This window comes from Chiloscyllium plagiosum, unplaced genomic scaffold (genome assembly GCF_037043375.1).
Source record: "Chiloscyllium plagiosum isolate Xiang-an unplaced genomic scaffold, Cpla_swu_hap1 HiC_scaffold_8, whole genome shotgun sequence".
Taxonomy (NCBI): domain Eukaryota; kingdom Metazoa; phylum Chordata; class Chondrichthyes; order Orectolobiformes; family Hemiscylliidae; genus Chiloscyllium; species Chiloscyllium plagiosum.
The window spans coordinates 76,875,061-76,900,479 of NW_028270146.1; the positions used below are offsets into that span (position 1 = coordinate 76,875,061).

General features: G+C 42.3%; 1 protein-coding gene across 1 annotated transcript in view; it reads left to right on the forward strand.

Annotated features, from left to right (window-relative positions):
- The window catches only part of LOC122553728 (formin), a 341,853-nt gene that overhangs the window by 170,429 nt on the left and 146,005 nt on the right, over positions 1-25,419 (forward strand). The window contains exons 8-10 of the mRNA XM_043697991.2: positions 14,215-14,303; positions 17,665-17,794; positions 22,218-22,364. Coding sequence (XP_043553926.2) covers positions 14,215-14,303; positions 17,665-17,794; positions 22,218-22,364 — 366 coding nt within the window. The remainder of the gene's footprint in view (positions 1-14,214; positions 14,304-17,664; positions 17,795-22,217; positions 22,365-25,419) is intronic.

Sequence of the window (25,419 nt, forward strand, 5' to 3'; positions counted from 1 at the left end):
TCTAATTATTTTTCCTAAGAACTTGTACTGAAGAATTTGTATCTATCAACTTTGTAAGATGACCATAAGTGGTGACTTGTAAACATTTCACTGTACTGATTTGAGTATATGTGACAATACGGCTAAATCAATTTGCTTCAACCCAATTCAATTTACTAACTGTTTGACCTGATTTATAGTTGTCAGCTCTCCAATATCATTTTTTGATATTGTGAATATTTTCTGGCTTCTTCATGGTAAATGTCCACAAACCTCCCTTATTAAGTAATTGAGTTCATAAGGTTCACATTAAGTCTTGCATGTGGAACCAGTCAGCTGATATAATTTTATCAATTGATTGTACCCTAAGTTTTATGGGATCTCGTGGTACAGTGGTAATGTCTCTACCTCTGAACTAGGTGACACAGTTTCAAATCCCACTTGCCCCAGAGGTGTGTACCAACATCCTTGAACAAGTTAATTAGAAATATCTCCCTGGGTTTATTGGACCTTTCTGCCAATGCCAAGTTGCAAACTACGGAGTTTGTGTATCCCTCAACCATGTTGAAGGATGTTGGGTTACTTGTTCTCCACTGAATTTAGAGAATCAAATGTATGCTGCTGTCAATGATAGAAAAAGGGAGTTGCCAGTCTGTTACTCTATCTTCCATGTCAGATCATTGAACGTCTTCAGGCACAGCTCTGTAGGAATTATCTCTCTCTAAATGTAGTGCAGTAAGTCACCATTGCTCATTTGGCAGCAAATCTGTGACATCTCCCAAGAAGCACAAATGGAGCAGAACATGGGATTGCCACCATTAGCAAGTTTCCCTGCAAGCCCAGGGCATTAGTGAGAGCACACCAGCAATACTGTCTACAGTTTTAGCCACCTTATTCAAGAAAGAATATAAATGCCTTAGAAGCACTTCAAAGAAGTGTTACTGAGCTGATACCTTTCTAGGGATTTCAATCTTGTGAAGGAAGGCCTTTATCCATTGGAATTTAGAAGAATGAGAAATGATCTTCTTCAAAGTCATAGGATCCTGATGGTGCTTGACAGATTGGGTGTTGAAAGGGTATATATCCCTTTGTTGGAGTTACTATAATGAGGGGAACACAGTGTAAGCAAAAGGGGTTTTCCATTTCCAATGGAGATGAGGATATTCTTCTTCCAGAGGATTGAAACTCTTTGGAACTCTTTTTCCCAGAGAGCAGTTGAAGCAAGATCGCTGAGTATTTTTAAGACAGAGGTAGAATTACTATTGACTGACAGGGGATCAAATGTTATTGCAGGTGGGTGAAGTTGAACGTGAAGTTGAGGCCACAACCATCTCAGCCATGATCATATTGAGTGGGAGAAGCAGGATGGAGGGGCTAGATGGCCTCCTAACTTTTAAATTGAAATAATGATGATGCTGATAACTTCACTTTTATTCTTGCCATATCACCATCACCTATGTGAAGTGAGATGCTGTATACACAGTGGAAAAAGAAACCGCTCGACTTTAATAGCATCCACTTACAACACATCGAATTAGAGATCAATAAATGATTGCATCGTTAAAGGCATCGTGTGCTATGTTTAAAGAGGGTACACTCAGGAACTGCCCATTTAGGCTTTTAAATAGTGGTGGCACAGGACAGAGGTAAAAAGGACTCAACGGCTTTAGTGGAAACAGATAAAGAGAATGTCAGGGTCATTCAGCAGGTCAGAAGGACCCTGATGGCAATGATAAACTTAGGAGATGTAGATTTGAAAGAAATTGAGGCCATAAAGAGGGAAGATGGACAAAGTAGTGATTATGGTGTTTCATTATGTAGAGGAGTAGTTTAGAGTAAATGGACAATTCTAATAAAAATTGGGATTTTTTATGTGTAAGTTCAAAATACCAAGGAGAGACATTCTAAATAACATTGGGTTTGAAGTAAACTCTGCAGCTATAATAAACTTTCTTGACAGGACTGCGGCATGAAGGGTTATGGCATCGTCTTCCTCCTCCCTCGGTATCCCCAATCCACTTTCCTGAACGCGATCCCCACTATTGAAAGAAAGCCCACCAGCACCGACAAAATTGACCTGCATCAGTTCCCAAGGAGAAGGGAGATGTAGCACAAAGACAGAGGATTCCTGGGGCAGTGAAATGGAGATTGAGCTGGGCAAATAGGAGTGGACTTCATTACATTCCATTTACTACCACTTTCTATTGCACCTGACTGGGAGGTGAAAATTCAGCTCACCATGATTCTTTTGGTCTATTTTTCAAGGAATTCATTCAAAGATTTCTGACAATGATTAATAAAATGTATGATTTCCATAAAACACAAAAGTGGCCAACTTTACAAAATATTTGAGGATAATTTACAACAGTGACATATCAAACCTTGTAGATGTTTTAGTGTCAGGAATCAAAGCAAGTTAGAACATATTATAGTGTACAAGGGTGAAAGAGAACTGGGCTGAACATTGTGCGTATAATCTTCTAAACATGCAGTAGCTGGACTTCATTAGAGACATAAATAGCTGTGTTTGGCACAAGCACACTTCTAATGCGCATGGTGAGGAACAGTTTCTCTGTGCTTCTCTTCAACAGGATGATTTTATCTGGCTTACTGACACTGGAGTGTGCGTTAGGAACTTGACTTTCTTCTCTTGTCTATTTTCAAACTTTAAAAACTGGTTATTTACAAAGTAGAATATGTTTTTATATTTGAAAACTAAATTTAAATGGCCTGATATTTGGAGAAGCAATTGAATTATTATCTTAGTTAAAGGCGGAGTGATTTTGTTCGGGTTTAGGTGAGATTAAATCAGTGAGCAGGTTTGCACTATATCTAGTATCTGCAACCCAGCATGACATAGCTGAAGCCAATGTAACATGAACCTGACAATTAACTAAAATTTGGCAGCATGGTCAGTAGTTAGCACTGCTACCTCAAAGTGCCAGGGACCCGGGTTCGATTCCACCCTCAGGTGAATGTCTATATGGAGTTTCCACATTTTCCCCATGTCTGTGTGGGTTTCCTTTGGGTGCAATGGTTTCCTCCTACAGTCCAAAGATTTGCAGATTAGGTGGATTGGTCATGGTAAATGGTCCATAGTGTCCAAAGACATGCAGGCCAGTTGGATTAGCCATGGGAAAGGCAGCATTACAGGGATAAGGTAGAGGGGTGGATCTTGGTAGAATGCTTTTTAGAGAGTCACTGTGGACTTGATGGGCCAAATGGCCTGTTTCCATTATGTAGGGATTCAGTGATAAAGGAGAATGGCAATTGGGCAATTCGTATATTTGAAATGGACTCTCTTTCACTTGTCAAGGTTACAACAACTGCATAGCCACAACTACAGATTTTCCACAGGAACGGGATTATTTACCCACTCATTTGCCAGGGAAGCATATGTTTGACAGTCAGGAGCAGCTCTCAATGAATGATTGCTTCCTGCTCAGCATATCCAATCACCAAAGAAAACTCATGGCTCAGATCCTCCAACCTCGGGATAATCAGAGCACCCTGAAAGTGACTCGACAGGACACCTCAGATATCCTGACGCAGTATGTGAGAATTCCTTAGGAAGTTTAAACATCCGATGGACAATTACTCTCTCCCACAAAAAAAACTGCAACTCTGATTAATCATCATAGACCTCAGTCGGTTCAAACTCACCTATCTGGAAAGTTATCCAGATAAAATGATGAAGAGCTTAAGCCCGAAACGATGATTCTCCTGCTCCTAGGATGCTGCCTGGCCGGCTATGCTTTTCCAGCACCACACTCTCAACTCTGATCTCCAGCATCTGCAGTCCTCACTTTCTCCCAAATAAAAATCAAGACCAACTCATGGGTAACAATAAAGCTGACCCCTCCCACCCTGACTCGTCTAGACTTCTCCAACTTTATTTTCCCCCCCTTCCCTTACCTTGGGGCTTCCAGCTACCCCACCACAACCCATTTCCCCTCCCCGATGCCCCAGCCTGACTACAACCTGACCTGACCTATCTCTTCAACTAACCACCTGCCACTCTAACCCCTCCCCCGATTTTTCCTTCTTTACCTTATGCTTCCATGGGATTGGTGTGTCAATGGCAACTCTCGAGTTAAGTCACGTGTAGACCAGACCAGGTAATTCTGACAGATATCCCTCCCTAAAGGAAACTGATGATGGTTTCTCTCAAAAATTGCTGATCATTTCTTGATACCATTACTGGGATTATCTTTCCATCCCAGATTTATTGATTGATTTTAAATTCCACCAGCTACTGTGATTGGATCTGAACCTATAATTCCATGGCCCAGTATTATTACCACTGCCTTTACCATCTTTCACACTTAGTTTACACATTTGTTTAACATAATTACCTTCCCGCTCTGGAAATACTTTGTGTATTTAAATTGGGTTAAGTTACCTAAATAAGGCGGTTAATGCTATAATAAAAGGTGTGCGTGCCTTTTACAGGCATTTTCTGTGCTGTCCTCTGTGAGGAATCCTGTACTTGGTAAGTTCTGCAGGATCGTCCATTGGAAGACAGGCCAGAAAAGTTGCAGGTAAATAACTGTGTAATAATTTGTCTGATCTCTGGCAGAACTAGAGAGTCTGACCCAGAACAAAAAAAATGAAGCTACAAAACTTTAGACTCCTAGACGTGGGCATCGACAGAAAAGATCCCTGGAACTAATTTATTCAAAATTCTTAAATGATAATTGTGTGATTCACCACTGATTTTTAAATGCATGCTCACCTTATTTCCACTGGCAGAGCAACCTTTTCCCATGGGCTTGCCCTTTACTCCACTATCAGGGTTCTGAAGCCAATAGAAATAAACCTGCCCAGCCTGTCTCAGTTCACTGTGTTGGTGAGTCAAGCTGCTGCTTGTCCTTTACACACAGCTTCCCTGTAGAGTGCACAATACTGTATCAGACTCCCAATGACTGCACATTGATGTTTAATAGCTCGCAAAAAGTCTTGGGGCATTGTTAACTGTATACAGTCACAACATCTGGGCTATTTAAAACAATCTGTTCTCAACTGCTGCTCTTCCCGTGCACAGCGGCACAGTGGCACAGTGGTTAGCACTGCTGCCTCACAGCACCAGAGACCCGGGTTCAATTCCCGTCTCAGGCGACTGACTGTGTGGAGTTTGCACATTCTCCCCGTGTCTGCGTGGGTTTCCTCTGGGTGCTCCGGTTTCCTCCCACAGACCAAAAATGTGCAGGTTAGGTGAATTGGCCATGCTAAATTGTCCATAATGTTAACTGAAGGGATAAATGTAGGGGAATGGGTCTGGGTGGGTTGCGCTTCGGCGGGTTGGTGTGGACTTGTTGGACCGAAGGGCCTGTTTCCACACTGTAAGTAATCTAATCTAATCTAATTACAGAATCACAGTTAGGTCAAATGACATTTACAATATATAGTCTTTCTCTTTTTTCCCTTTTTCCCTCCATCCTTCAGACACTTAAATCCTGCTTCCTAGGTTTTCAGTTTAGCTCTACCTTAAATGTAAGCAGTTGCCCAGATTTTGTGACTGTGTACAGTTAACACTGCCCCAAGACTTTTTGCAAGCTATTAAACATTAACGTGCAGTTATCGCGAGTCTTATACAGTCTGAGATATCCTGGCCACATAATACAGACTCCTTGTGCTTAGGCCAAAGTACAGGCAAAAATATGAGCTCAACTGGATTGGCAAAATGATTTAGAGGTGCCGGTGTTGGACTGGGGTGGACAAAGTTAAAAATCACACAGCACCAGGTTATAGTCCAACGGGTTTATTTGGATTGGCAAAATATATGTTCTACAATACCTTCCTAGTGGTGAGGTGATAAAACTAGATAATTATCCTAGCGTGAGTTGTTTCTTGATGGAAGTAGACAGATATTAATGCTTACTTTCTGAACCATATTGCTGAGTTCTAATGTCTACCTTCCTATTGAATAAGTGGAAGAAAGCAGGTTATTCTGACACTTAACACGTTATTCATAAATCAAGCTTGTGGTTGAAAGTTTTGTCAAAACTCTTAGTTAAACAGAGGTTATCCCTAAATTTGGGATGCTTACTACTTCATACAACACGAAAATTAATGGTGAATAATGGGATACAGATTTTACTTGGCAACAAGGATAGATTTGCATGGCGACTGTGGTGTTTTCTTTTAAAAAATGTAGGTTTGAGTTACTGATAAGATTCTATTAGTTAGAGGTCAATGTTGTCATGCTTACCAATAAAGAAGAATCTTTGTCCTTCATCATGACAACTAATGCTCATTAGAACAGACTGCTGTACTCTCTGAGGTATTCCATGATATGATAAATGCCTAGGGCTAAGAGATGATTTTTTTTTAGCAAGCTCTCAAGTTGTGTTGTTGCAAATACTGGTTCAGAAATCAACACACAAATACTTTAAAAGCACTTTTAAAAATCTTATAAGTTTAGAAGAGATTATAAGCTGCAAAAGATCAACTCAGCATTTCTTTCTCTCATTTTGAAGACATTCCTCTTTGTAAAATGCAGCTGTAACTATCGAGTTTGTACAAGGGAATGGTAAGCCAATGGTAAGTTGACTACTCATTCACGGATCCAGATTGACGCTCTGGAGACCTGAGACAGTGAGCATCTCAGCTGGAGAGCCAGCCGGAGGCCCACATCCCCTCGTTTTAGGAAGGTTCACCACATCTTGTTCCATTTGAGGGACCAATAGTGGGACTTCCCCCAGGACCAATAATCGCACAGATTGAAGCCCCACATGTTCAGAGCTGCCAGCCCAGTGGAGGAGGGTAGGTGTTCTGAATGGCAGCAGCAGTATGGAGATGATGGCTGTTGTCAACATGGCACGCACCTGAGGGTTGGAATCCGTACTGGATCCCAGACCAGACGCTGCTGCTGGATCACCTCAGTGTAGAAGAAACCATCTTCAGATGTTTTGTCTGTGACAACAGTGAGATCAGAAATGAGAATGCTCACTAATGACTGTACAGCTTCCTATGTGACTTATCAGATCATTAAATCACCTGTGTCCACATAATGAAGGATCTGGACAATGTCCAAACTCTGGACAATTAGTGGCAAATAACATTCAAGACACTTGGGCGTAAGACAGTTACCATCTCCAATGAGACCGAAAGCATCCATATCTCTTTGTCATTGAATTGTATTGCCATCACTGAACCTTAACCACCCTGGAGGTCAACATTATCAGTGTCAAACTTGACCAGGCACGTCAATATTGTGGCAACAAGAACAGATTAAAGGCTAGGGGTTCTTCTCTGCAAGGAGTAATTTATTTTCTGACTCACTAGAAATTGTCAGTCTACAAGGTGCAAGTCATGAGTGTGATGGAATACTCTCCAATTGCCTGTATGGATGCAGCTTCAACAATACTCAAGGAGCTCGACACCATCTAAACCTAATTGATAATCCATCAACTACTTGCTGTATCTTCCAGTGCGTCAATAATTTACAGAGAGATTCCAAAAGGCAGACCTGTAATTTTAAATACATAAAATGATGGAAAAACTCAGCAAGTCTGGCAACATCCGGAGAGAAGGAAACGGGGAATGTTTCAAGTCCAATACAACTCTCTTTTTTTCAGTTCTGAATAGGTTAAGTGTAAGTTCAGTTAGGTTTTTTTGGAGGATTTCTACAGGGTTTCTCGCTATGAGGCCTAGTGAAGTTTCGGTATCTTACTAAACTCACCTCAATAATAATAGCCCACTGCTGCAACATTCATCATATCTGTTTGTAGCCCCATCTTATCATGCTGAAAATGTGTTGCTGGAACAGCGCAGCAGGTCAGGGAGCATCCAGGGAACAGGAGAATCGACGTTTCGGGTATAAGCCTTTTTGGGCTTATGCCCGAAACATCGATTCTCCTGTTCCCTGGATGCTGCCTGACCTGCTGCGCTGTTCCAGCAACACATTTTCAGCTCTGATCTCCAGTATCTGCAGACCTCACTTTCTCCATCTTATCATGCATCATTCCCAGAGTAACTCGCCACTCAGTAGATGAGCTGTCGCAGGGCCAGGAGCATCAATGCTATGTTTCCAAGGCTGCTGGGCACCTGGAGAAGCACTGACATTCTGAATTGCCATGCTCAATGGCAGACAGTTCCTGAACATGTTAGAGAAAGGGAAGATGGAACTCCATTCCCCAACAGGGAGCTGGATGTCCTGCTGCAGGGATTGGTGCAAAAGAGGAGCATCCTTTACCCAGAGGGATGGCAGAGGAATCTATGACACCAGATCCTGGCAGCCTGTTCCAATGTCACCACTTGGTTCAGTGCGGTGTTCATGGGTCGGAGGTTTGAAGTACAGTAGTAGGCTAGTGACCTTCTCCGCTGCACCAGGGTAAGTGCCACACTCTTCTGACTGTTAATCAAACTGATTCTGCTCCTGCACCCACCTCCCAACAAAGCTTCGAGGTTGCCTCTCTCACTATTGCCTCCAACACCTTCCGCCCATTGCTCTCAACCCCTGGAAAAAAACCTCAAAACCTCCCTCACCACTAACCCTGCATAGCCTCTGTGCTATCTACTCACTGTGTCAGACCACCTCAACACCTTTCCCCCATCTGCACCAACCACTTTCAGCTCACTCAGTCCTTCCTTTTCTCTCATTATAGCAGCAGAGAGCCCACAAGTACAAAGGGTGTAGAAGTAGTGCTTAACATCCTCAGCCTCTGCAAGGAGAGACATTAACCCTCCTAGGAGAAGACTGGGACCGCTCCTGCAGGAATACCAAGAGACCCATGTGCCACAAGCTGAGCAAGTATCAATCTTCATTTCATGCAACGCTCCCATTAACCCTATTGTCAACCTGGATCATCGCACACTAATTCTAACCACAAGCCATGATGACTTCTCTCTCCTCGTCTTACAGGTACCACCAGGATATCTGCCATCCCTACAAGAAACAGTCGGCTCCACCAGATGTCACTTCCTTGACTTCTGAGGAGTACTGAATCCTTAGAGCAAGCCTGGGCAAGGCTGCCTCCTATAACTCCCTTAAAATCTCAGATACTGACACCTCGGTGGGAACATTGGCCTTAAAAGGTTTGGGGGCACAATCTGGTGAGCACCTCACTGCACCAGCTGCCTGAGGGAGAAACAGCCCAGGTTGCTGGCAATCGGAGGACTGTCAGAGTCTAAGCTGCTGCTCAGCTCCAGGCAAGAAAGACCCTGTGGCAGCACCCATCAGGGACTGCATCCATATGCACAGTGAGGAGGAGGGGCAGCAGACAGGAATGTGGAAGGCAGTGACCCTCATTGTACAAACAGATCGGGAATGCAGCTACAAAGTGGTGACCCAGCTACCTCAAGCATGCATTTCTCTGGCTGCTTCCATGGAAAGGCTAGCGGTTGCCATGGAGAGTCATGTCCAGCACCCTCAATGCTCTGCTGCATAGGGGGCACATATCTGCACTTCATCAGTTCAGCTATTTGTCCTCAGTACTGATGGCATGGTGTCAGGGGGATTGGGGAACCTGGCATATGCACTGCAGGTATCCCTTCCTCACAAAGAGACAGGGCATTGCCAGGAGACACCCAGATGGAGGAAGGACCACACAGACGTCTCTCAGAAGTTGTCTCTCACAATGCCTGAGAGGTGGCCTGGTTCCCCAACCTTCAATATGCCTGCCCCCTGCAATCCTTGGAATTTGAAGCCAAGGGCAGTCCATTTGCCTAAGGCTGGAAGACCCTTGGATTTCTGAATTTGTGATTATATGTTTAGTCATTTGTGTTCACTGCAAATGATCAAGGCGACAATTGCTCTAGACAGGTAGAAATGCCAACTGCAGGTTCAAGTATCTGTATCTCCCAAATGGCATCCAGACTGTGGTTAGAAAACTGTTGCTTTCATCCAGCTTTGCTTGTCAGCAATGATTCTTCATAATGAGTGTAGAAAAGACCTTGGCAAGACGTGGCCGATTTCTTCATCGGTTGGAATGGAATAGAAAGATCTCTTTAAAGCTTTGCTAAGATTCTTTGGAACTGTGCATACTCCAAGTTTTCCAGTTTTTTTTTTTCAATACAGTTGCCATGGTACTAATTCAGTCTGTAGAAGTTGTCACTTCCTTCACTTTTGTGCTTGACTTTTGGGCTGGACTGATGGTAGCTGGAAATTTCCTCAACGGAAACTTAATTGATCTCACACGCTCATCTACTGTGAGATTATGGGTCGAGATTAGTGTGGTGCTGGAAAAGCACAGCAGGTCAGGCAGCATCCGAGGAGGAGGAAAATCGACGTTTCAGGCAAAAGCCCTTCATCAGGAATATACTGTGAGATTATATTAACCAAGAGACGTCTAAGGCCCATAAACATCTTTTTAATCTTTTGGGATGAGTTAGTGGCCTGCCATACTGCAAATTGCTTCTGGCATGTTTATGGTTTCTAGTCCAAGTATTAGAATTGGCCCAGCTGAGATAAGTGAATTTTGTTTAAAAGCTTCAGTCTGAAACTCTGGATTCTCAATTTTCCTTTTGCGTTGGGCTTTCGGTTTAATTTGACATCCTGGAATGAATGTCATTCCATCATTTAATTCCAAACTTTACTTTCAAGTGCTGCATTTCGGGTCACTGTCTTCAGTCATATTTCAGTGGTCTGCAAAGGTCATGATGCTGCACAAAGTCTGTCAGACATTTCACATTCACTTGATACTTGCTATCTGTAGTCATCATTCAGATTGTCACAACCATTTCTCAGCTTTATTTCTGATGATGCCTACTTGTTGTATTGTGTCGAGTGACTCATCACAATCATTTGCAAGCATCTCTCCAGCAGCCAACTTCATGATTTGATTTGCTTCTTTCTGGCTAAGCATTTGCCTATGAAATGATTCAACTTCTTACGTTTAACTCACTGTTTTCCCCTCAGTGGATGTGCTTTCCTTTCTTTAGGGTGTTGTCCTGAATAATATTTACATTCTTTCTTCTGATCTTAATCTTTTTGCTTGCTTTTCTACAACTATTCCTACATTTTCACCAGTGTGTTTTAGTTTCATTCAACACAGAAACAGACCCTTCAGTCCAATCCTCCTTGCTGACCAGGTTTCCCAAACTAAACTAGTCCTATTTGTTTGCCTTTGGCCCATATCCCTCTCAGCCATTCCTATTCATGTACCTCGACAAATGTCTTTTGAATGTTGTAACTGCACATGGATCTTTCACTTCCTCTAGCAGCTCATTCCCTATACATATCACCTCTGTGTGAAAACGTTGCCCCTCGGGTCCCTTTTAAATCTTGCCCCGTTCACCTTAAAATTATGCCCTCCAGTTTTGAACCCTCCTACCTTAGGGAAAATAACTTTGCTATTCACCTTATCTATGCCCCTCATAATTTTATTAGGTCACCCCTCAACCTCCTACACTCCAGGGAAAATGTCATAGCCTATCCACCCTTTCCTTATAACTTAAACCCTCCAGACATGGTGACATCCTTGTAAATCTTTTGTGCACTCTTTCCAATTTAATAACATCCTTCCTATTGTTTTCATTCTGCCTATAAGGCCTTGGCTGTTCTCCCATTAGTTTGCTTCAGCTGCTGATTAATAACCTCAGAGCTTCTGCACATGTCTATAGATTTCTTGAGAATAAGTTCTTCTTCTGTCAGTAGATAGTGGCTCAGTGGTTAGCACTGTTGCCTCACAGCACCAGGGTCCCAGGTTTGATTCCAACCTCGGGCGACTGTGTGGAGTTTGCACATTCTCCTCATGTCTGTGTGGGTTTTCTCCGGGTGCTCCGGTTTCCTCCCACAGTCCAAAGATGTGCAGGTCAGGTGAATTGGCCATGCTAAATTGCTCATAGTGTTAGGTGCATTAATCAGAGGGAAATGGGTCTGGGTGGGTTACTCTTTGGAGGATCGGTATGGACTGGTTGGGCTGAAGGGCCTATTTCCACACTGTAGGGATCTAATCAAATATGCTCCCTCAGCAGGTTTCCTTATGGTTACGACAATTCCCATTGCTGATGAAGGTCAACTTTCAGTTTTCTAAATTCTCATGACTTAAGTAGATTTATCAGTGCAGTTACATCAATAGTCAATTGTCTCCCTCTTCCCTTGAGTTCTGATGTTGAACACATTCCATTTATAAGTAACATTATTAAGAGGCTTATTGTGTGTGTATAGAATTCAACATTTTCTGTTCCTCAGTGGGATTTAATCTGCAATAGAGCTTCGAGTACCATTACGTTCTCAACAACCCTTAAATGCTCAGTTTTGTTTTAAAAGTTAATTCTGTTGTTATTTCGTATTTTCTCCACTTTCAGTGGCAAGCCTTCCAGTTCTGTCTTCTCTTCCTTTTACTTCCACAGCACCCAGGAATGGAAATTTCATCCCCATATTGACTCACTCAGTGATTCAAAGTTGTAGACTTTTTTTTTGTAATTCTCCCATGTTATTTCTTTCAGTGGCTTACTCTCCTACAGCCCTGAAGACCCATACATTTTCAGCAGCACCCATTTGACGCCATATTACAAGTGCTATGTGTTTATTGATTCCCACAGATTGCACACAAATGCACTTACTGCAAAGAGATCAGGTGGTTACAGCAAGGATACAGTAAGGTTAACCCACGTGGTTAAAGATGCCCTCCAATGCATCTCATCCACATCCCGCACCTCCGCCCTCAGATCCCACCCCTCCAACCGTAACAAGGACAGAACCCCCTGGTGCTCACCTTCCACCCTACCAACCTTCGCATGAACCGAATCATCCAATGACATTTCCGCCAACTCCAAACGGACCCCACCGCCAGGGGTATATTTTCCTCCCCACCCTTTTCTGCCTTACGCAAAAACCAGTCCCTCTGTGACTACCTGGTCAAGTCCACGCCCCCCAACAACCCACCTTCCCGTCCTGGCACCTTCCCCTGCCACTGTAGGAATTGCAAAACCTGCGCCTGCACCTCCTCCCTCACCTCCATCCAAGGCCCCAAAGGAGCCTTCCACATCCATCAAAGTTTTACCTGCACATCCACTATTATAATTTATTGTATCCGTTGCTCCCGATGTGGTCTCCTCTACACTGGGGAGACTGGATGCCTTCTAGCAGAGCGCTTTAGGGAACATCTCCGGGACACACACACCAATCAACCCCACCGCCCTGTGGCCCAACATTTCAACCCCCCCCCCCCCACTCTGTTGAGGACATGGAGGTCCTGTGCCTCCTTCACCTCCGCACCCTCACCACCTGACGCCTGGAGGAAGAACACCTCATCTTCCGCCTCGGAACACTTCAACCCCAGGGCAAGAATGTGAATTTCACCAGTTTCCTCATTTCCCCTTCCCCCACCTCACCCCAGTTCCAACCTTCCAGCTCAGCACCGCCCTCATGACCTATCCTACCTGCCTATCTTCCTTCCCACCTATCCACTCCACCCTCCTCTCTGACCTATCACCTTCATCCCCACCCCATTCACCCATTGTACTCTATGCTACTTTCTCCCCGTCCCCACCCTCCTCTCATTTATCTCTCCACCCTGCAGGCACTCTGCCTCTATTCCTGATGAAGGCCTTTTGCCCGAAACGTCGATTTTCATGCTCCTCAGATGCTGCCTGACCAGCTGTGCTTTTCCAGTACCACTCTAATCTAGAATCTGGTTTCCATCATCTGCAGTCCTTATTTTTACCTACAGTAAGGGCAGCCAATATAACAAGGACAATTTTGTCTTTCTGCAAACAATACCAATGTTAAGATATTCAGTCTATTCTAGTTAATCAATATTTTAATGGATTGTAATCTGACATGATTTGTTGCTTTTAAATATGTGTTGAGATGGGAGTCAGTGGTAGGAAAGTGGAATGACAGTGGAGAGCATGGAAGGAAATCACTACCAGTAATTCGGAGAACACTGGGCTCATTATATATAATAGAACAATTATCTAGTTACGAAACAATAATTTCTCAATGATTGAACTTATTGTTTAAAATAGACAAGATAATCTTTAATAATCTTATAATATTTAGAGTACTCTCTTCCATTGTTGTGAAATTGCTTGGCTAATTTCACACCATCCTAGATTGTGGGTGGGAGTGACTGGTATTCTTAATCATAGAGGTAAGCATTACAAAATTCTTATCATAAAATGAAATGTATGTTTGCTTCAGGTATCTTCTGAAACGAAGTGTGTGCCTAAAGACCCTGCTTTAATACAAAATTGGTTCAGATATTGGACAAACAATGAACTTTACCTATTTGTTCCTGTCCTAAAGTGTTGTATGATTATTTTAACCATGTCCCTGTGTTACAGAGAGCTCAGGAGGATGAACTGACAGTGATTCACAAATATTATGAGAAGTCAAAAGAGGAAGAAATAAAGCTCCTGGATAAGCCAGAGCAGTAAGCAATTTACTTTTGATATACTAGTTAAAACAGTGTTGAAATTCTGTACTTCCAGCAGCGAGCTGCATTTATGAAGAGCATGAGTTAGAGAGTTAGGTGACAATATGGTAATGCCTTCTGTACTCTGTGCAGGTAAAACTTCCACACTGGCTTAACAAGAACATAGCTTGTATGTGATCATCAATTGTATTGTTGAATTGTGAGAATAAAATATTTAATGTCCACTTCCATGCTTTTGAGCAAAATAAAAATAAAATATGATATTCAGTACACAAAAGTTAAAGGATATCAGTTAGTAGTAATGTTGGGTTAAAAAAAGCTTAGTTAAGTTTCAGATTACTTCACCAAACACTGTACGATGTTTTTGTGATGGGTGTGATTATACAAAGACATTATTTTACTCAGCATAATAATATTGCCTTTAAAAACATTAACCATTTAATATAACTTGCTTTAACACATCGATTTTTATTTTAGTATTAGCTTATGACATGTCAAAGTCTAAGCATATTTATCTTGATACTAAATCGTATTGAGTTTTGCACCATGTAATTTTCTCAATGATTCTCTTTCTCAACCTTTCCCTTTGCCTGAGGTGTGGTGATCCTCAGGGTAGAGCACCACTGGTAGTCACTCTCTAATGAGAGAGCAGACTGGTAGGACCATGGTGACTTGGCCTTTTCAATTATTGACTATTCGCGCCACAAACAAATTGTGTCAATTTTTTAAAAAGAAATATTCTGCATCGATTAGCCTGCTTGACGATAAACAATCATAGCTTTGTCTTAAAAATTACCTCAGTTGGGACAGTTGATGTTATGCTCCCTTGTGTCCAAAGTGTAGTCATTCAGCAATTATCCAAAATTCATAATTTTATTTTTGACTACGCTACTTTAAAAAAAAACTATTTTTCTTCTCGTTGGAATCATCTCAAACTACTGCCTTGCCCTTGATTACATAAGGGAGTGATCAGCGAACCACATGTTTTTTTCATGTGAGAATTCTTATAGTGAAAATTATTTGTGTAACTAATGTTCACCAGATCAATTATGCACAAAGAATAATTTTGAAGAGCTAAGCTTCCTGTTTTAAAATCATTGTTTTCCACAAGTTCCAAAGGATGCGATATGTCTTGCTTTCCCGTTGAATCTATCCCTGGCCCTATGAAAATTTCACAGAGCAAACATTTTCCTCTTTTCATATAATTTTTGCTGCTGTTCAGATATTTTAATTCTCTGCTCTGTGATTTGCTGGCAGGCATCATCAGGCCTCAAGTTGGGGTTTGAGTGTGCAACAGTAGCAAAGACAAGGAGCGAATTGAGGCGAAGGTGAAACAAGGAAGTTGGGAACAAGGGTCTGAGTTGGGCCTTTATGCTTGTGTAGTCAGAAGGATAGAGCAGGGTGCTCCCAGGCTAAGCAGGAAGACAACTGGTAAGGTTTGGGTTGAACATCGAGTAGGAGCAGACATGGAATGTCTTGATTAAGAAGAACAGAATTTAAAAGATTCCAATAATCAGTTTCTACTCATGATCATAAACCTGTGGATAAAACTTAAAACTAAATTGTCAACAACTGCCCGGCCAAGTCAACTGAAGTCCAAAAGTTAAAATGTGAATGATCCTTGTAGCAACAACCTGAAAAAAAAATCTCTGAGAACTTTCACAAAAGTTGCTCATGTGACAAAAATATTTTGAATATTGCTGAAAGTAAAGGTATGTTGCTAGAGCTTTTGGTTTTGCACTCAGTGGAATAAATGCGAAAAATTATAAATTTCAAAACATTTTGCACTTCATGGGAAAGAGTGTTCTAGTTGTTCCCATGGAGAACCAGGGAGTAATACCTCACCATATTCAATTTGTCAACAAATCAGCATCTGTCTTCTCCTGTAATATAATTCAATATGATGGTTTCAAACTTGGCATTCTTGCATTTGTCCTGATGAACACAAAGTAGAATGCTTCGGCAACACGACTATTTTCAGTAACATTTGAGTTCGTGAGCAAAAGAAAATATTTTAAGCACTTCCGGGATGAACAAACTTTTCAATCTTTCAGGATGATCTTGAAACCTCTGGAAAATGAAGATTATTCTCCTGAATGTTGCAATTTATGTTTTTTTTTAAAAGATCTTAGAACCTTTTCTTTCTTGTGACTGACCAAGAAGGCAGTGACATAGTCATGTGAAGGAAATAATGGGAATGATAGCAGACAAGAGTTTGGGAAGCTTACATTAGAAAGAATTCCAAATATGAAGCTGACATCCATGACTATGCAAACAAAGTTAAGTGTCCCCGTGAACACATCTTCTTTGTAGGTACAAATTAACTAAAGAAACAGTGGCATGCTACTGAATTGAAATTGAAACACTTTCACCAATTTCATCATGAATTAGCTGAAATGTGTTCATGGCAAATTCAGAATTTAGTGAAGCAGATTTCTCTGAGATATGCAAAGTGTGTCCCTACATAAAGTTAACCTTAATTCTCCCAGAAATTTGACAAGAAGTAATGACATTGGGACAACTGGGACTCACTTTCACAGTGTGCCAAGTTTCCAGTGGTATTTCCAGGACTAGCAACGTTGTGATTTGGAGGCACCAGTCTTGGGGAAATGACGTGCAGTAGAATGGGTTTATTTGTTTTCTTCTGGAGACATCAGGAGGAGTACTGCTGCTGCTTCTGACATCAAAAGGCTTTTAATGAACAGCCGTTTTCTGAATTGCTGATGGGGCTGCTGAAGACACAGAAATGCAAGTAAGCTGCAAAACCTGATGAGGACAAACAAATATTGGGATAGTTGTTCATTTGGACCATTTATTTGGACCATCCAGGTCCAAGATGAGACTTATTTCAAGATTGAAATGAAGTTGGAGTTCACAACTGGTGGCCACCAGGAGCCCATTAATAAAAGACACCAACTAATTTAACAGTGGCCTGAATACCCCTGTGGATCGGAAATGAGCCCCTGCCTGCTAAATTAATTTTAGGCCCATAAAAGCAGGCACAACAATGTTAAATTTAGTTCCATATAGTGATCAATCAATCACAATAAAGGGTATGGGTATGAAATTACCAATATAAAGGCAACTAACTTTTAGCTACTTGTTGCACAACAGCTTGAATTAATCAGGGCACAGGCTTTCACTGATTCTTTCATAATTAGTCCATCTTTACTCTGCTGAGTTAGTGATTGCAGCATTTAGAACCTCGCTTTTTGGAATTCAAAATCAAAGATGTATACTTAACAGCCTTGATAAAATATTAATGTCATTGCTTTTCTTACACTGTATTTACGAGTCAATTTGTAAAAAAAATCTAAATCCCTTTATCTGACACAAGTCACTTCTCACTTTTCAATAGGTTCTTGTATGAGTTATCACAGATACCTAACTTCGCTGAACGCACCCACTGTATCATATTCCAGTCTGTTTTCATGGAAGGAATTTCCACAATACGACGCAAAGCAGGGAATGTTCTCCACCTTAGCAAGGTATGATTATCGTAGTGAATCCAAAAATATTGACTTGCCCTCAACCACCTGCTCAGATCTGTTTTATTTTATTTGGTTTTGAATTGAGGCTGACAATGATGCAAATATATTTGTTGCCCGTCTCTAGCTACAGGTGATGGTAGTGCATATTTGTGAACTACTGCAGCCCATCTCATAATGTTATTTCACTTTATATTTCAGTTTTTCATGAAATATAAGGATTTAGAAGAACTATACACACTTCTATGCAAACTGTGTTGAAAGTTCTTTTTGCAGGAAACACATGTTGTCGATAAAAGAGAACCAATTGATATAATTATTGACTTCCAGAAAGCATTTGATAGAGTGTTACATCAAAGCTTACAGTGGAAAATCGAAGGTCATGCTGTCGTCTGGTTTAGAATACTCCCACATTGCCTGGATGGGTGCAGCTCCAACAACACTCTAGAAGCTTGACACCATCTCGGACAAAACGGCTCACTTGATTGGCACCTCATCTATTCTCTTCACCACCAACACTCAGTAGCAGCAATGTGTATTATCTACAAGATGCACTGCAGAAATTCACTAAAGATCCTTAGACAGCACCTTCCAAATCCACAACCACTTCCATACTTAACAGCCTTGATAAAATATTAATGTCATTGCTTTTCTTACACTGTATTTACGAGTCAATATAGAAGGACAAGGGCAGAAGATACATTGGAACACCACCACCTGCACATTCCCCTCCAAGCCACTTAGTATCCTATCATGGAAATATATTTCCGTTCCTTCGTTGCTGGATCAAATGCTGGAATTCCCTCCCTGAAGGCATTGTGGGTCAACCTACAGCAGGTGGACTGCAGTGGTTCAAGAAAGCAGCTCACCACGACCTATTCAAGGGCAACTAGAGATGGGCAGTAAGCTGCTGGCCAGTCAGCGATGACCAAATCCCATGAGTGAATGAAAATAAAGTGTAGAACAGTTGGTCCATCTGATGCTCTTTCTCACAGCAGTCAGTTGGATTCTATAATTTAAACTGAGCTGAAAATGTGTTGCTGGAAAAGCGGAGCAGGTCAGGCAGCATCCAGGGAACAGGAGAATCGATGTTTCGGGCATAAGCCCTTCTTATGAAGGGCTTATGCCCGAAACGTCGATTCTCCTGTTCCCTGGATGCTGCCTGACCTGCTGCGCTTTTCCAGCAACACATTTTCAGCTCTGATCTCCAGCATCTGCAGACCTCACTTTCTCCTTCTATAATTTAAACACAGGCAACACTTTTCCAGCTGCTGTCAAAGGCTAAGTGTGAGGGTAGGATGCCAGGTAGGTATGGGTGCAATGTGCCAGGTAAGTCAGTGGTAGATGGGTAGGGTGCCAGGTGGGAAAGAGATATGATATCAGGTGAGTAAGATTCTGGGCCAAGTTTTGAAGAGGCTGGGTAAGTGATGGCATGTTTAAGATTGTGTGAGGTAGATGAGAAATATTGAGTCGAGTGGGTCAGGGTTCTAATGAGGTGGCAGAGCGTGGGGGGGGTGGTTGTGTCCAGTGGTAGGGAAGAGAGGAGTGTCCGATTCCGTAAAGGGAGCGGTATCATGTCACATAGAAAGGATGTGTTCACGACTGATGCTGGTTCTCACAGCAGAGAGGAGGGAAGTTGAGTTTGGATGGGAGGGGGTAAGTTTGAAGGGAGGCTTAGGGGACATGAATCCAGTGGTGGGTCAGGCAGGGTGGGGACCAACAGTGCGTGGGGTCAGGTCTTGAAATGGGCAAAGGTGACCGACAGGTTTGTAGGGGTGCAGCAAGAGGTAAGAGTCGAAAAATGTGGTGCTGGAAATAGCACAGCAGGTCAGGCAACAACCGAGGAGCAGGGGAGTCGATATTTCGGGCATTAGCCCTTCATCAGGAATGTGGAGGGGGAAGGGGGCTGAGAGATAAGTAGTAGTGTGGGGACGGGGCTGAAGAAAAGTAGGTGCACCTCTGCTCTGTACCTCCCCCAACCGCAACCACAATGAAGGTAGATCCCCCCGGTCCTTACATTCCACCCCATGAATCTCCAGATACAGTGCATTATACCCTGCCATTTTTCCCACCTACAGTCAGACCCCACCAACAGAGATATATTTCCTTCCCCACCCCTATCTGCATTCTGCAGAGACTATTCTCTCTGTGACTCCCTCGTTAGACCCACCCTCCACTCCTGGCACCTTCCCTTGCTGCTGCACGAATTGCAAAACCTGTGCCCATACCTCCTCCCTCAGCTCCGTCCAAGTCCCCAAAAGATCATTTCATATCCAGCGGAGATTTTCCTTCACATCCTCCCACCTCATTTACTGCATCTGTTGCTCTTGATGTGGTCTTCTCTACATCGGAGACACTGAGCTCCGACTCAATGGTTCAGGGAGCATCTCTGGTCCCCTCTGGTGGGGTCCCCTATACCCCACTGCCCTGTGGCCAACAACTTCAACTTCCCCTCCCACTCCCCCAAGGACATGCAAATCCTGGACTTCCTCCACCACCAAATTAAAGCCACCCGCAAACTGGAAGAAGAACGCCTCATCTTCTGCCTTGGGACCCTACAACCCCAAGGCATCAACACTGACCACCAGTTTCCAAATCTTCCCAGCTCCCCACCTCATCCCAGATCCAACCCTCCAACTTGGCACCTCCCTCTTGATCTGACCTACCTGTCTATCTTCCTTCCCACCTATCCGCTCCCCACCAACCTATCACAATCACCTCCTACCTGCATCTATCTATCTCCATCCCATCTACCTTCTGCCCCAGCCTCACCCACAGGACCACCCTCCCATTTATATCTCAGCCCTCTTGCCCACCACCCAACATTCCTGTTGAAGGGTTAAACCCAAAACATCAACTCTCTTGCTCCTCGGAAGCTGCCTAACCTGTTGTGCTTTTTCCAGTGCCACATGTTATCGACTCTGACCCACCAGCATCTGCAGTCCTCACTTCCTCCTCCTTGCAATTCGGGAAAAGGTCAAATGCAACTGGGGTAAGAAGTGTGGGGGTATGGGCTGCCCATCTGGATGGGGTTGCGTTGGAGGGAGTTAAGGGTTTTGAGTCTGGCGATGGGGAAAACATATCTGGTCCTGTGGGGGAAAGCTGGATCTGGAGCACGGTGGGAGTGGAATAATGGGTCTGTTGTTGGGATGATGATGAACATGAGTGTTAGGTCCAAGGCGTAAGAGGGTGTCAGTCAGAGTCTGGGCAAAGGTAGGTTTGTGGAAGAGTAAGGGTTCAGGATAACGTGTAGTTGTGTGAGATGTGGTGAGTTGGGGATTCAATTGAATGGTAAGGGGTTATACTAGGTTTTTATTAGTTTAAGTTTTCTTAAGTAATTATTTACCTACTGAAGCAGAGCTTTCTGAATTCTCCAAATTAAATTAATACTTTTGAAAAATTCCAGGCATAGGGGAATTATCCAACAGGATCTTCAGTTTCCTAGGCAATTCCTTCACGGTGTGCTATGCTGGGAATTCTGCAGGATCCCTTGCGTAGCTCCCATCTACATTTTAGCAATAACTATATGGACATCGGAATATCAGGGTCCTTGTTCAAGGAAGGTTGCAAATACATTGGAAGCAATTCAGAAAAAGTTTCCTAAACCTGGAATAAGTTGACTGTCTCATGAGGAAAGTTGGAAAGGATGGGCTTGTAGAAGTTCAAGTGGTGACTTGATTGTACCATTTAAGATCCTGTGGGGATTTGACAGGGTAGATGTAGAGATGATGTTTCCTCTTCCAGCACAATCTAAAATGAGGGCTCACTGTTCAGTAATAATTAGGGATTGCCCATTTAAAACAAGGAATGGGCGGGGAAGAAAAAAAGTATCCTTGGAACTCAGAGCAACCATGATCTAATTGCAAACAATGGAGGGATATGGACCAAGGGAAGGCAGAAGGAATTAGTTTAATTTGGCATCATCTTCAACACAACATTGTGGACTGAAGGACCTATTCCTATGCTGTACTGTTTGCTGATCTAATTGAATGATGGACTAGATTGGATGGGCTGAGTAGCTTGCTCATAATCCTTGTTTAAAGACTGTAAACCAAGTTGCTCCATTCCAGCCCTTGCTGAATCCCTTGTTTGTTAACTTTTGTTTTTATACTTTACAAACCTGTTCTCCCAATCATTATCTGTTCACATGATTTGTCAATGTTCATATAGTGGGGCTAGTTTATTGTCACTTTGTTGAGTGTACTTTAGGAATATTTACCTTGAAGTTTAAAATGTAAAATTATTCCAAAATAAAAACCAATTGTATCATTTTATCTCTGTTCTCAAAGACCTGCAGAGATTGGCTCTTTCTGTAAATAAGAATGAAAATTGCAGCACCGCTCGTGAGCTGCTACAATATCATGAATGACTGAATGTTCAAAGAAAACAAGTACTTCACTGACTAGTAATTTCTTCTGTGTAGACTTTGACAGATCACAAAAATGTGAAGATTGTTCTTGGACTCATCCTAGCTTTTGGAAATCACATGAACGGTGGAAACAGAACACGTGGCCAGGCTGATGGATTTGGTCTAGAAATTCTTCCCAAATTAAAGGATGTCAAGAGCAGGGTATGTTGCATCTCAAATTCTCACCGTAATCAAAGCCAATGAACAATAGCTGTCTTACATCAACCTCTGTACATGTGTGTACTAGTAGATTGCTGAAAATTTTAATGCCTTTAGTATTTTACAATTTTATTGGTGAAAAGAGAGTTCATATATCTGTGATTAAATCTGACATCTGTAACTGAAACTCAGCAGTTTGGTCATTGTACCTCAATTTGATTTGAGTTGTTTACTATTGGATTTTGTTAGTACTTTGACTAGAAAGTAGCTTTTTATTCCAAAACGAATTTTGCAATTTTTAATAGAGCAAGTGAAATTGTGTGATAATGTTTAGAGAAAAGATTTAGTTGCCTATTCTTCAGAGTAGAATTCCGGACCTGTAGAAACAGTTCTGCATTGCATCTGGGATAAGTACAGTTTGGGAAAGTGGGAGTCTTTGATGACACAAGGCCAATTATCAAGTAGGCCCTTTTCCAAAACTCCACCCCAGATGTTCCTTGACAAGTGGAGAACATGTGTACAGTGCACCAGAGCTTTATATAAATGCAGATAAGTAATAACTGACTAACGCATGAAATCCTGGGATCTACACTGTGGACATTGTAGCAAGTAGTTACAAGCCAATCATGTTTTAGTGTTTCAGCAACTGACTTCCTAAAGTAATTAAAGGGATTAAATTAGCCCTTTCATAATTGGTATCTTTGCCTTGAGTGTTCTGCCACAGAAGGCTAAAGAGCATAGGAGGAATCCCAGGTAAAGCCACTCACAGCAGGAGTTGACAGTCTGCATCTGCCTTTATCCAAGCATTTTCATGATAATTCCAGTTGCAACTGGCTAGCAATGTTTAAGAACTGGCTTTAAACGTTTATGATCAACATAATAGCAGTTATTGAACTGAGCGATCTACTGTAGACAACTTCCACCTTCAGAATATTCTAGATATGCATTTGTAATGCCAAGGCATGCAAAGGTATGAGACAAGATGGAAAATTGGATTAAAATCATTAGGTGGCTGTTTTTGACCAGCATGGACATGATGAGGTGAAGGGCCTTTTTCTCTATTGTAGGTCTCTCTGACTCTAATAACATTGCTGCTACGTTTTCAGCTTGCTATAGGTTTGTGATTTTGAATGCCTAAAAGGGACTGTAGAAAATTAATGAGTAATTTCTCAGAGCGAAATGAATGTATAATCGCCAATCAAACATTGCAAGCTCAAAGGAAACAGTAGGAAAATAGGAAGGTCATCCAGTTGTATATTTTCTGTTCACTCATGGGACGTGGCCATTGCTGGCTGGCCAGCAGCTATTGCCTGTCCCAATTGCCCTTGAGAACGTGGTGGTCAGCTGCTTTCTTTAACCACTGCAGCCCATGTGTTGCTGTTAAGGAGGGAATTCCAGGATTTTGACCCATTGACAGTGAAGGAACAGTGATATACTTCCAAGTCAGGATGGTGAGTGATTTGGAGGGGAACATACAGGTGGTGGTGTTCCCATGTTTCTGTTGCTCTTGTCCTTCCAGATGGAAGTGGTCATGGATTTGTATGGTTCTGTTTAAGGATCTTTTGTGAATTTCTGATGTATATTGTGTAGATAGCACTGGGAGATGCTTTAACAATTCAACTATGGCAGGGTCACAAAGAGCATTATTATCTGTTGCAAGCTATATGATGTTCACTGCTGTAAAGGTTTACAATGGAAATGGAGGACAAACTGATATTGAGAAAAGAGCAGATTTTGATGCTGTAAAGGCCTCAGCTTTATGTTTCCTTTAATTTTGGACTAAAAGGAAGATGCTGCTTTAAACCAAGAGGGGTGCAGAAAAAAACCCAAAGAACTGCGGATGTTGAAAATCAGAACCAAAATCAGAAATTGCTGTTACTACTGAGCATTGGTAGTTAAGGGACTGATGTGCCACCAAATAGGCTGCTCTGTCCTGGATGATGTCAAGCTTCTTGAGTGTGTTGAAGCTGCCCTCACCCAGGAAACATCTTGTCCTGTATGATTCTGTGAACAACACCTTGACTGCACTGTGCTATTAGATTCCCTGGTGCCTAGGGGATCAATGCACATTTTCGAAAATCTGAGGTCATAGGTGGATTCTCTCTGGCCACCTACGAAGATACTGCTGGTCAGTGAACAGTAACACTGAATTGAAACATCAGTGTTTTCTCTGCTGGGTGTGGACATGATGTTTTAGTTGTAAGGCATAATCCTTGCCACTTTTTGAAAATGGAGCTAGGATGCCAAAGTATTCTCTTAAGCCTTGGTTATTGGCACCCTCACCCATGTTTTCGTGCACTGCACAGAACACACATGTAATGAAGACCATATAAGGAGGATTCTTTAAGGCTGTAGCATTTCATCTGGAGGTAGCACTTCAAGTGACACAACAGTTTAGAAGATGCTTTCACAATTCAACTATGGCAGGATCACAAAGAGCATTATTATCTGTTGCAAGCTATGCAATGTTCATTTCTGTAAAGGCTTACAATAGAAATGGAGGACTAACTGATATTGAGAAAAGAGTAGATTATGATACTGTAAAGGCCACATCTTTATGTTTCCTTTCATTTTATATTAAAAGGAAGGTGCTGCTTTAAAACGAGGAGACTGCAGAAATAAATCGAAAAGAACTGCAGATGCTGGAAATCAGAAACAAAAGCAGAAATTGATAGAAAAACTCCGTAGGTCTGGCAGCACCTGTGGAGAGAAATCGGAGTTAACGTTTCAAGTTGAATGACCCTTCCTCAGAACTCTCAAGTGCTGCCAGACCTGCTGAGCTTTTCTAGCAATTGCTGTTTCTGAGACTGAGTGCAGAAAGGTGGCTGCGGTTTTGGTTTAAAGTCATGTACTGGAGCAGATTGTGAGCTGCGTACAGTACTGCTGTGCAGCCAATGGGAAGCTCCCAAAATACCAATTGATCTGCAGATGAATAGCACGCACTTCCAGAAGCTGATGCTGCACATGGACCTCAGAGGTCTACGCAACAGCAAAAAACATTACAGAGACCATCATGCCCTGACCAGGTGATGCTGGTTTGTGTGGAACCAGTCCAGCA